This window comes from Neophocaena asiaeorientalis, unplaced genomic scaffold (genome assembly GCF_003031525.2).
Source record: "Neophocaena asiaeorientalis asiaeorientalis breed wild unplaced genomic scaffold, Neophocaena_asiaeorientalis_V1.1 scaffold604, whole genome shotgun sequence".
Taxonomy (NCBI): Eukaryota; Metazoa; Chordata; class Mammalia; order Artiodactyla; family Phocoenidae; genus Neophocaena; species Neophocaena asiaeorientalis.
Genome location: NW_020172000.1, coordinates 1130034 through 1140664, shown reverse-complemented (window position 1 = coordinate 1140664; position 10631 = coordinate 1130034). Strand labels below are relative to the sequence as shown.

General features: G+C 44.1%; 1 protein-coding gene across 1 annotated transcript in view; it reads right to left on the bottom strand.

The window, feature by feature from the left end:
* Nucleotides 1–571: 571 nt before the first annotated feature.
* Nucleotides 572–10631, bottom strand: part of AMOT (angiomotin) — a 59236-nt gene continuing 49176 nt past the window's right edge. Inside the window, exons 11-14 of the mRNA XM_024749219.1 lie at nucleotides 4298–4420; nucleotides 3072–3307; nucleotides 1293–1979; nucleotides 572–989 (exon numbers count right to left, since the gene is read on the bottom strand). Coding sequence (XP_024604987.1) covers nucleotides 892–989; nucleotides 1293–1979; nucleotides 3072–3307; nucleotides 4298–4420 — 1144 coding nt within the window. The 3' untranslated portion in view covers nucleotides 572–891. The remainder of the gene's footprint in view (nucleotides 990–1292; nucleotides 1980–3071; nucleotides 3308–4297; nucleotides 4421–10631) is intronic.

The window sequence follows — 10631 nt, the reverse complement described above, 5'->3', positions numbered from 1 at the left end:
CAGGTTGGTCTTGGGAAAGGCAAGCGAGCTATGTTCCTGGCTACACACAGACCACACAAGTCTGCATACAGCACCTCATGCAACTCTCCATCAAGGCCTCGGATGGTCTAACTCCCTAAGAGAGAAGAAGTTGTACATCACTCAGCTAATTTACTCTCCTAGCATCTGAAAGCAATATATTAATTATCCAAATGCATAAATTACTCCACAGTATATATATGAATGTATGAACCTCCACAAGGGAACCAAAAGAATCCACTTCCAAAGCACCACTGAAATAAAGATAAACACAATCTCCTGGCCCAGGGTAGCTGGGAAATTGGGAGGGAAAATTAGCTCCAGCACCCTTCCACACCCCAATACTCCCTACCTTTTCTCCAGTTTACATAGCTCTTAAAACTATTCCCTTTCATGTGCCCGAGGTGAGAGCTCTTTCTGGATGCTGCCTAGATGGAAACCATACAAAACAGCACACACCCAAATCCTCTCTGGCTTCGACTTCTGAACTACATGTTACACACTGTCTTCCAAACATACTGTGCTCTTCGATTAAAGAATGATCCAGAATATGGAAATGCTAAACAAATTTCAGCACATTGAAAACACTGATGTATATCCAGCTATTAACAGTCCCAGAATTTGTAGAAATCCAAACAATAAACTTTAGAGCACATTCTGATTGATCTGGCTTTAGAGGTACTCTCTAAGCGTACCAGAACAGACTGGAGTTCATATGGTATTACCTAAGTACTATGTTGTTACAATAAAAAGTCCCTTTAAAAAACATCCCCCCACCCAACCCTTGTCCTCACCCTCAAAATAAGAACAAACAAAAGGGAAAAATGATTAAAAGCATTCTTGCTGATAAACTGCAGCTCTTGATTAGGCCATTTAGATGAGATATTCCACCATCTCTGCATCAGGCTCTTGTCCCAGGATCTGAATGGGAGCTTTTCTTTCCAGAGTATTGGAGTGGAAAACAGGGCCATCTAAATGGAAATAAGGGGTTAGAAAACACTTAGGGACAAGGTGAAAACTCAAATTTTAGAAGTGGCTTTAGAGCCCCCCATTAAGCCTAAGGCAAAGTGACATTGGCCCACTACACTCCCCCTGTTGTTCACCTGAGCATTTACTTTTACTGGGAAAATGACCTTGACTCATCCCCGTTCTATCCTGGAGAAGTCATTTACAGACTCTCTGCCCCTATCTCCTCTGATTAATCGGCTTTAATTAATTAATTAATCTGTCACTGAGGGCAGAACCCAGGGCTACCTGATCCAGAGAATTACTACCTGTCTTATCTGGATTGCAGCTCAAACTTGGTATAGACAAACGACGTGGTCCAGAACCGGCAGCTGGACTCGCAGGAGCCTCAGCCTGAGCCAAAGCTGGAGCTGGAGCTGGAGCTGGAGGAGCAGCTGCAGCCGGAGCTGGAGTTGGTGCCTGAGTCTGAGCTGGAGCAGAAGCCTGAGCCGCTGCTGAAGCCGGAATTGGAGTTGGAGCCGGAGCTGGAACCGGAGCCGGAGCAGCTGGAGCAAGCTGAACAGCAGCAGCAGCAGCAGCAGGAGCAACAACAGCAGCAGCGACAGCAGAGGCAGCAGCTGGAATCTGAGCAGCAGCAGCAGCTGGAGAAACAGCAGCAGCGAGAGCAGCAGCAGCCGTTGCTGGAGACGGGGCGGCGGCGGTGGCGGCGGCTGGAGCGGCAGCAGCGACAGCCACTGGAGCAGCAGCTACCGTGGTGGTGGCGTTGGTGGCAGCGGTGGCAGTGATGGCGGCAGCAGTGGCGGCAGCAGCAACTGGAGCAGGAACAGAGATGGGAGCGACAGCTGCGGTTTTGTTGGGTTCCGTTCCCCGTTCTGTTTGCGTGCTGCAGTCCCGGCTGCCTGTCTTGGAGTGAGCTGACAGTAGGGGAGTCGAGGGCGGCACAGGCGAGGGGGTGGAAGGGACAGACTCGGCACGGTAGTCTCCACCCAGGATGGCCATTAAAATATAGACATCTGATTACCTCTTCTTCCTTGCAGGAGGTTCAGGAGGAATAGGAATGGTCCCAAATTCTCTACTTTTGCCTCCAGTGAACCCAGGAATCAGTTTGTCAGGCACCTCCCACCGTGGCTAAAAGCTTCTTTCAGACTTGGCAGATCCCTTCTGGTTCTCATTCTTTAATCCCCCAGCGAAACGTATTAAACCTTTAAGTGTCCTGGGTATCTGTTCTGATTTATTTTTCCAATGGTGATTGATTTCCAACGAGCTGTCAGAATGCTTCTACTTGGTTCCACTTATAACCAACACCAGCCATTACCAAACAGCTGGAAAGGATCAGGGAAAGAAGTCTGTGGTCACAGAGGAGTGTGATAGTAATTGTGTGATCTAAGGTTCTAACCATGACCATGGTCCCCCAAATACCTACTCTAAGCAAGGGACACTGCAAGTGTCAGAGGACCAAGAAAGGTATTAGAAGCAACAAAGAGAGCTAAAATTAAAATATACATAGCTTGTTTCCTCAGGCTCCAAAAATGTGCCTCGTGGTATCCACAGTACTTCTGGGGTTTTGATTAGAGGGGAAGGAATGGACAGGAATGGAATGAAAAAGTACATTCTGTTCTCATCTCAGAATATTCTGGTAACAAAAACCTGCCACCCAGCTCCATTTAGCTTAACTAGAACTCTGCGTCCTCCTATTATATGGGAGGAAAGAACACAGAAAAAGCTGGAATTTTGAAATTTTCAGTGACACGAAAGCCACATGGGCTTTGGACAAAGACAAAAGGTTCCGCATGGCCAAAGCCAAAGCTGAGAAGTTTTAAGAGGAAATTGAAGTTATCTTCTTTCCCACCCAAACAGGACTCAGGATTCTTATCGTCTAGGGCTGTGGCTTCAACCAGTGTTCTCTCAGTGAGACTTCATGGTGTCTCCTAAATATGCAGTCAGCCTCTCAGGAGGACAAAACCCAACCAGGTATATCTTCCTCTCTAGAAGTGGGACTATTACTCCTTCTCATTGCCACGTGGGCACATATCCAAGTCAGGGCTCTCTTTAAACGTGTCACTTTAATCTTCCTTATTTACTGTCATTACCTAGGCTCCCCTTCCAGCTCTTGTCATCCCGCTTCTCTTCCATGATGGGGGTGCCAGTCAGGGTGGAAGAATGGGAGAGCAAGCCTGATCCAGCATTGGAAATGGACATCAGAGACTTTGCTGGCCGCATGGATGACAGCTGCTCTGTCTTACTTGGCTCCTTCCGGGAACGCTGCTGGAGTACCTTGATCATGGCATCCTTCTCAATAATCTGGGCATGGAGGGTCTTAATCCTAGGAGCCAAAGACAAAGAACATATAAAACATTGTTCTGGTCTCACTTCCTGCATGGACTTGAGCTTCCGTTATATTTTTGACTAGGGGGTGGTCTACTTATTTCTGAGTTGTAAGACAAGAGACAGTGTGCAACAATTTTTAATGCACACCCATATGGGCACAGAGGAACATCCAGGAGTTGTCAGTTAAACCTTAGGAAGCCAAAGAAAAGTATCTGTGAAAAGAAGGGCTGTATATGAGAGAGTAAACTGATGTAGTGGGTACCTTAGTGAAGAATCTGAGTCAATGGAAATGATGAGTCAGTCAGTGAGAAGACGAGAACTTCTAAGAATGGGCTACTTCGGCTAATAAGTAAATGATCACGCGCTTGTAAGAGACATCAGATGCCCTATCTCCGAGTTTGAGTGGATGTTCTTTTTTTCTTTTTTTTTTGTGGTACACGGGCCCCTCACCGCTGTGGCCTCTCCCGCTGCGGAGCACAGGCTCCGGTCGCACAGGCTCAGCGGCCATGGCTCACGGGCCCAGCCGCTCCGCGGCATGTGGGATCTTCCCGGACCCGGGGCACGAACCCGTGTCCCCTGCATCGGCAGGCAGACTCCCATCCACTGCGTCACCAGGGAAGCCCTGAGTGGATGTTCTTTTACCGAGCACTCTGCTGTACCACAGAGTTGAGGTGCAATGCTAGAAAGAATACCTCAGAGTGCAAATACCAACAATTCAGTTCTGGCAGAGGGCATATGGAAGCAATTTACCCAGGACAATGGGAAAAGCAGTGTTACTTGGAATTCCAGAGTTAGTGGGAGTGATCAAGGTAAAGGTCATTGCATCTCAAATCCTAAATAACAGGCTGGCAGGGGTGCAGGGGTGGGGGGAGGCTGCATTATCAGGTTCCCCTGTTGTGAATGAAGATGCTTGCCCTTCCCTACTGACCTATCTGGTCTCCATATCATCTTCTCAGATCCACCAGAGTCCAGATCAACATTTTACCTGCCCTCCATGTCAAGGCAACGCTTGTTGGCCATCAAGATTTCTTCTTCCTCCTTCTGGATGCGAGCTTCTAGAGCTGTGTCATAGCTGGTGTTAGGAGAGTGGCTGATGACTGTTGTGTCCCTGGGAAGGAAAATGGCAGTGATAATGATGGGAGGGCAACAAAATCTCTGTCCTAAGTCAAAAGCCTTAGGCTGGAAGGCCCTACACTGAAATCAAACTTATTAGGAAAGGTCGGTTTCTGGGTGACTTACTGATAAGAATCTCCAAGATGGGAAGGTTCAGCTTTCAGAGCTAGAAGAGGTTATTGACAGACATAAGTGCAAAAGTCAGTGATGAATTCTATGAGAAGTGCACAGGCTTGCCTTCAGAACTAGAGAGACACCCTCCCAAAACCTCTGGCAGAAAGTCCCTTCAAGTTTGTAGATCATGACCGGGCAATAGGAAGATATTCATATTTCCACTTTATATGATTATTTATATTACATATGAGATATGCCCACTTTATTCTCATGACAGTCATGAAGGGGAAAAGGCTAGACTTTGAAGGAAGTCAGAGAAAGTACCAAAGAGCTATTGCTACATTCAACAGCAGTAACTCCACCTGAGTGTTTGCTAGAAATGAACTCTAGACATGTCAATAGCCAAGTTCAGGTAGGGCATGGGAGCTGAGTGAGAAGCAGGGCCTTTGAGTCCGTGCCGCTTGATTCCTATCTAAGCTATATCTGAAACATTCAAGTGCCAAATCAATGAGTCTCCCCCAACTAAGTGACTAATCTCTTGCCAGAGTCCCAACTGCACGAGGGACCATCATGTTCCATCTGAAAGTGTCTCAGGCCATTAACTCAATGGGTAATTAATAAGGAGAAGAGTGTGTGTGTGTGTGTGTGTGTGCGTGTGTGTGTGTGTGTGTGAGAGAGAGAGAGAGAGAGAGAGAGAGAAGAGAAGTGAGGAAAGGAGAGGAGAGGAGAAGAGGGGAAAGGATGTAACCCATGGGCAAGGCTGATGTTTAAACAGCACAAGTCAAAGACATAATGGGAACCCTATACCCTCCTGATAAGTGACGTCATGCATCTTTCTTTAGTTCATTTAGAACTAGTGGTAGAGAAAAGACGGAAGGGAAGAAAGAAAACTGGATCGCATTTGAGTAACTTGGAGGGAAAGAAAACGAGTTTAGGAAGAATGTTGATGTAGTTATATTGGTCTTAAAGAAAACCAGACTATAGGCTGAGGAAACAATGAACTGGCACTGCTGCATTATACTTCCTCTGAGAATGAGGATCTGTGGGAGAACTCCAGGCATCTCTTCTGCTGGCAGCTGGTTATGTCCTGTTAGCATAGAGATTGTGACCAGTGCAGATGGCTGTGAAGGAGCAGGGAAATGAAGAGGCAGAAGGTTGGTATTAAAGTTGGGGAATTTTGGTGAGCTTCTGCAAAACTACTGTTCCCCAAAATGCTTGCACCTTATATGCAAGGCGGAAACAATTCATTTGAATGGAGAAATAATTGGAGAACAAGAAGGGAAAGGACCACAGTGGCTTTCATCATTTGCTAAATTCAAAATATTTTAGTATCTCGGAATTCTACACTTGCTCTAGTACAGTTCACTGGCTTGTAGTCCTACTGGGAATGGCCCCTGTGTTCCAAAGTACCCAAGAGGAAGCAGCATTGTGTAGTGTTGAGAGCACAGGCCCTGACTATAGGCCATGCCAGGGTCAAGTTCCACTTTCCCTAGTCCTCTGCCACTAACAAACTCTATGAGCTCAGGAATTGGGTTAACTGCTCTAAGCCTCAGGCTCCTTGTTTGCAAGATTGAGATAATAATTATACTTATATCTCATGGGATTTTGGGGGGGATGAAATGAAAGTGTGCGTGTAAAACATGCAGTGCCAGGCACAGTAAAAACACTCGACAAGTTATTATTAAGAGAGAAAAGTGTAGGTAGAAAGAGAATAACATACAAGAGAGTATGAGTTGAATGAATTCCAGCTCTTGGTATGATCCTGGAGGCGATCCCCGCAGTGCAGAGTTCCAATGTGATGGCAGAGGCTTCAGAGGCAGGCCTCTTTTAAAAGTGCATAGTGTCTAGGGACACTGGGGACTTGAGCGTACGGTTTGTCCCTGGGGGAGCCACTTTCATTGCATAAAAGACCATTCTGGGGACACAGAGCCCTGCCAGCTAATTGATATGGACACTGTGAACTCCTCAGGAATGGAGCCTGAAAATGTGGGGCACTTAGTGAATTCCTACAGAGCTGCCAGGATGGCCTTCGACATCAATCTTCCTTCTAGAAGACTGGGGCTACTGAGCAATGGCTTAAGCAAAAACAAGCAGGCACAGCATTTGAGGGAGCAACTTGGCCTGCTAACTTCCAGTACTCTGAGCCTACCCTTAAGCACATCAGTAGAGAGATGCTGGGCTTGAAATGACAACCTACAGACCCCAAACCACATTATCCCTGAATTACTATCCTGCACCTCAAATTCTTAAGTAAATGGTTTCTGGCAACTATTCCTCCAGTCACCTTCTCTCTCCTTCCTCTGATGAAGTTATCCCCGTCACATTACTTACACTGCTTTCTAGAATGTCACCCATGACCTCCTAATTAAAACATCTAGCGGCCTTTTAAACTTCAAGTCCATCTTTTTCCTATCGGTAGCACCCTTTTGTTTATTTAAAATGGGAACTCAACCATGAGTGGAGCAGTGTGTTTGAAGTTCCTGGGAGGCTGGAGAGTGGATGGACATGGATAAGACTAGTCCCCGACTGTAGGGAACTTGCAAGGGGAGGGGGAAAAAGTAGATAATTAACTATTACAGAAATGAGTTTGGACTTTATTCCAATAGGCAGTGAAGCTTATTAGAGCTTTTCAAAGGGAATGAAATGATCCAAGCTGTGGTTCAGGAAGACAGCATTATCTCTGCTGAAATGTAATGGAGGGATTAGAGGAGCCATAATACTGGAATCGGGCAGACCAGTCAGAAAGGTTATAATCCCAGCAAGAGATATAGAAAACAGGACCCGGCGAAGTGGCAAGGGAAATGGAAACAGGCTACAGGAAGCAGAATTGCTAGAACTTGGAGACTATTTAAATGTGGGTGTTAGGGAGAGGGAAGAATGAATGAGGACTTTGTTGTTTCTAATTCAAATGACTAGAAAAGATGGCATACTGCTCGTTTTCTGTGATAGGAAACCAAGGAGAACTTTCTTTCTTTTTGGAAAATGCCTATAATGGTTTTTTTTTTTTTTTTTTTTTTTGCGGTACGCGGGCCTCTCACTGTTGTGGCCTCTCCCACTGTGGAGCACAGGCTCCGGACACGCAGGCTCAGCAGCCATGGCTCACGGGCCCAGCCGCTCCGCGGCATGTGGGATCTTCCCGGACCGGGGCACGAACCTGTGTCCCCTGCATCAGCAGGCGGACTCTCAACCACTGCGCCACCAGGGAGGCCCTATAATGGGTTTTGATTTTAGTTACAGTGGACTTAAAGTGTCTTATGGATAGCCATATGACAATATCCATCCAACAAGTTGTTGAAAATTCTAACTTTAATCTTAGCGATGTCAGAGTTACTATTTGAAGCTATAGTAGAGAACAAGATAACTAAGACAGAAGGTAGAATGAGAAGAAAGCAGAGAACGGAACCTGAGAAAGGCCTCCACAACGCAAGACTAGGTAGACATGCGTCACGTGTGTGACCAGTTTCTACCTTCTGCTTTCCCTTTCTTTACTTCCTTCTTTCCCAGATTTACTTTGTCCCAAATAAAAGTGAAACATTGCACATTCAGAGAAAGGTAACAACCTAATTCAGTAAATGCAAAGAAATAAATTACTGGTCGATCGGGTGTGTTATCCTTTTGCTGCTATTCAGAAATAAATCACCATTTGTGAGCTGAAACTAAAAATCTGCACTGCCAAATCAGTTCTTCTAAGATGAACTCCTACTTGGTAGTAATTTCCCTCATCTACATTAAGCATCTGGAGAGGAATACTCTAGGAACACAATAATATGAAGTTATAATATAGGCCATGTTTTTGTGATTATTTATAATAGTCTAAGAAACTAAATAATAAGCCTCAAATAGTAACTCCTGAACAGGTAATACTCCCTATTTCAGCATCTTTGAAATCATCCTATCTGGGAGGCAGCAGAGTATATATAGCACTCAAGGTGTCAAAAATGTAGATTTAAGTCCTGGTTCTTCTGCCTCTTAGTAGCTGTGTGATCTTAGGGGAATTCTTTAATTTGTCTGTGCCTCAGCTTCCTCATCTGTAGAATGGATACCAGTACTTCTCTCAAAGAATTATTGTGAAGATAAGCAATAACTGTAAAGCGCTTAGAAGCGTACCTTATATAGTAAACACTACATGTGATTTCTTGCATTGACAGCTTTCCCTTTGACAAGAGATGCTTCACAGAATCAAAGTGCCAGAATGGGTATAAAAACAGATAACCCAATATGTCTTCTCACCTGAGAAAAGACAGATGTCTATTCCTATATTAAAAATCTATATTTTATTATTCACAGTGGCCAAACACTGGAAACAATCCGAATATCCGTCATCAAGTGAATGCATAAACTGTGGTACATCCATGCTATGGAGCACCACTCAGCAATAAAAAGGAATAAACTATTGATATACGCATTAACTTAGAGCAAGCTCAAAGTAATCACGCTGAGTGAAAGAAATCAAACAGAAAAAGTACATATTATATGGCTCTTTTTATATGACGGTCTAGAAAAGGCAAAATTACAATGACAACAGATGTTGTCTGGGGTCAGGCATGGGAGGAGGGGATCAAGTTAAAGGGGCATAAGGGCACTTTAGAATGTGTCCTCTATCTTGATGGTAGTGGTGGCTACATTATTAGATACAATTACCAACATTCACCAAACCAGACACTTAAAATAAGTGGTTTTTAAATACGTGAATAATACTTCAATTGAAAAAATTCTACAACTACCATTGTATGACCCCAGCAACATTTCCTAATTGCACAACTTATTACTTATGTATGAGCTATTATTTTACAAATATATTAAGTTTGAGATACTTAATGTCTCAGAATAATAAGCAGAATACACAGAAACTGAGCAGGCTGGTACAATGTGGCACTAGATTTAAGGATTTAAGTTGTATAGAGTTAGAAAGCATTTCCTTTCTTCTTTTACTTCTTCCTTTTGCCCTCTTTCTTTTTTCTCCTTTTTTTCCTTCCTTCATTACTCAAACATATGTTGAGCACTTTCCATCTGCAGCCAATATCCTAGGCACTTAAAAATTATTTTGGAAGAAAATAGAATATAAAGCCTTTACTACAGAAAGGGGTGGAGAACAGAACCTTGGTCAGTACATTTAGGGTTGGGAGGAGGGAAAGTGAAATCACTGGACAGAAAAGAAATGGCAAGAAGAGATGTTGGAAGGGAAGGCAGAAGAGCCCACAGGTTCTGAAACAAAGTTTTCTGAATGTTACTTTCCAAATTTGAAATCTCATAAAGAAAGAAAGAAAGGAGGAGAAGGAAACTAATCTCCGTGGCAGAGCATAAGAAGCAAATCTTCGGAAAAATAGTATAATCTTAGCAATAGAAGGGTCTGGAACAATCACCTAGTCCAATTCTCTCATTTTACAGGAATTCAAATACAATCTCTCAGTCTCTTCTGTGGGTTGTATTAATAGGCATGCAAAAGGTACACAGTCCAGATATGGAATGTTTGTCTGGGAAACTATTACAAAGTGTTCCTATTAGGTGGGAACTGGCTGCTTTTTACCATATTAAATGATAAGCATTTACTGAAAACAGTGATTGCATGGAAACTTTCTACCTGGTGACTTAAAGGAATTCAATTTAAATTAAATCTATTTTATGGGAGCCAACAGATTCTGGAAAGAAATCCATCTGAAAGGGGATTCTCCCAATATTCAAAACTTTCCAGGGAGGAAGGAAAGGGGTAGTTTCTTTATACAAGGCCCCCAAATGACAACCTCTTAGCTTTCCTGCATTTTGACTTGGAGTCTATTCTGAAGTCAGTTTCAACAGTGAACTTCCCAGCACCAAGAACCCTGGCTTTCCAACATTTTCTTACACCGCACACTTTCATGAGCTGTATCTTTCTAAGTTTCTGCTCAAAGATGACAAAAATGCCCTGCACCTCTTTGTCAGTGTTAGGGTTTCCTGAATAACCTCTGAACAAGCACTGGGCACAGGTGTTTTCTTGGGAACCAACAGCTAAAATTACACTTCATTCTGATTCTAAGCTGCCTACAAACTTATCAACCATCTTCCAGCCCAGCTGGGGCTTCTCTGCACTCTCTTACTACACTGGCATGGACTCA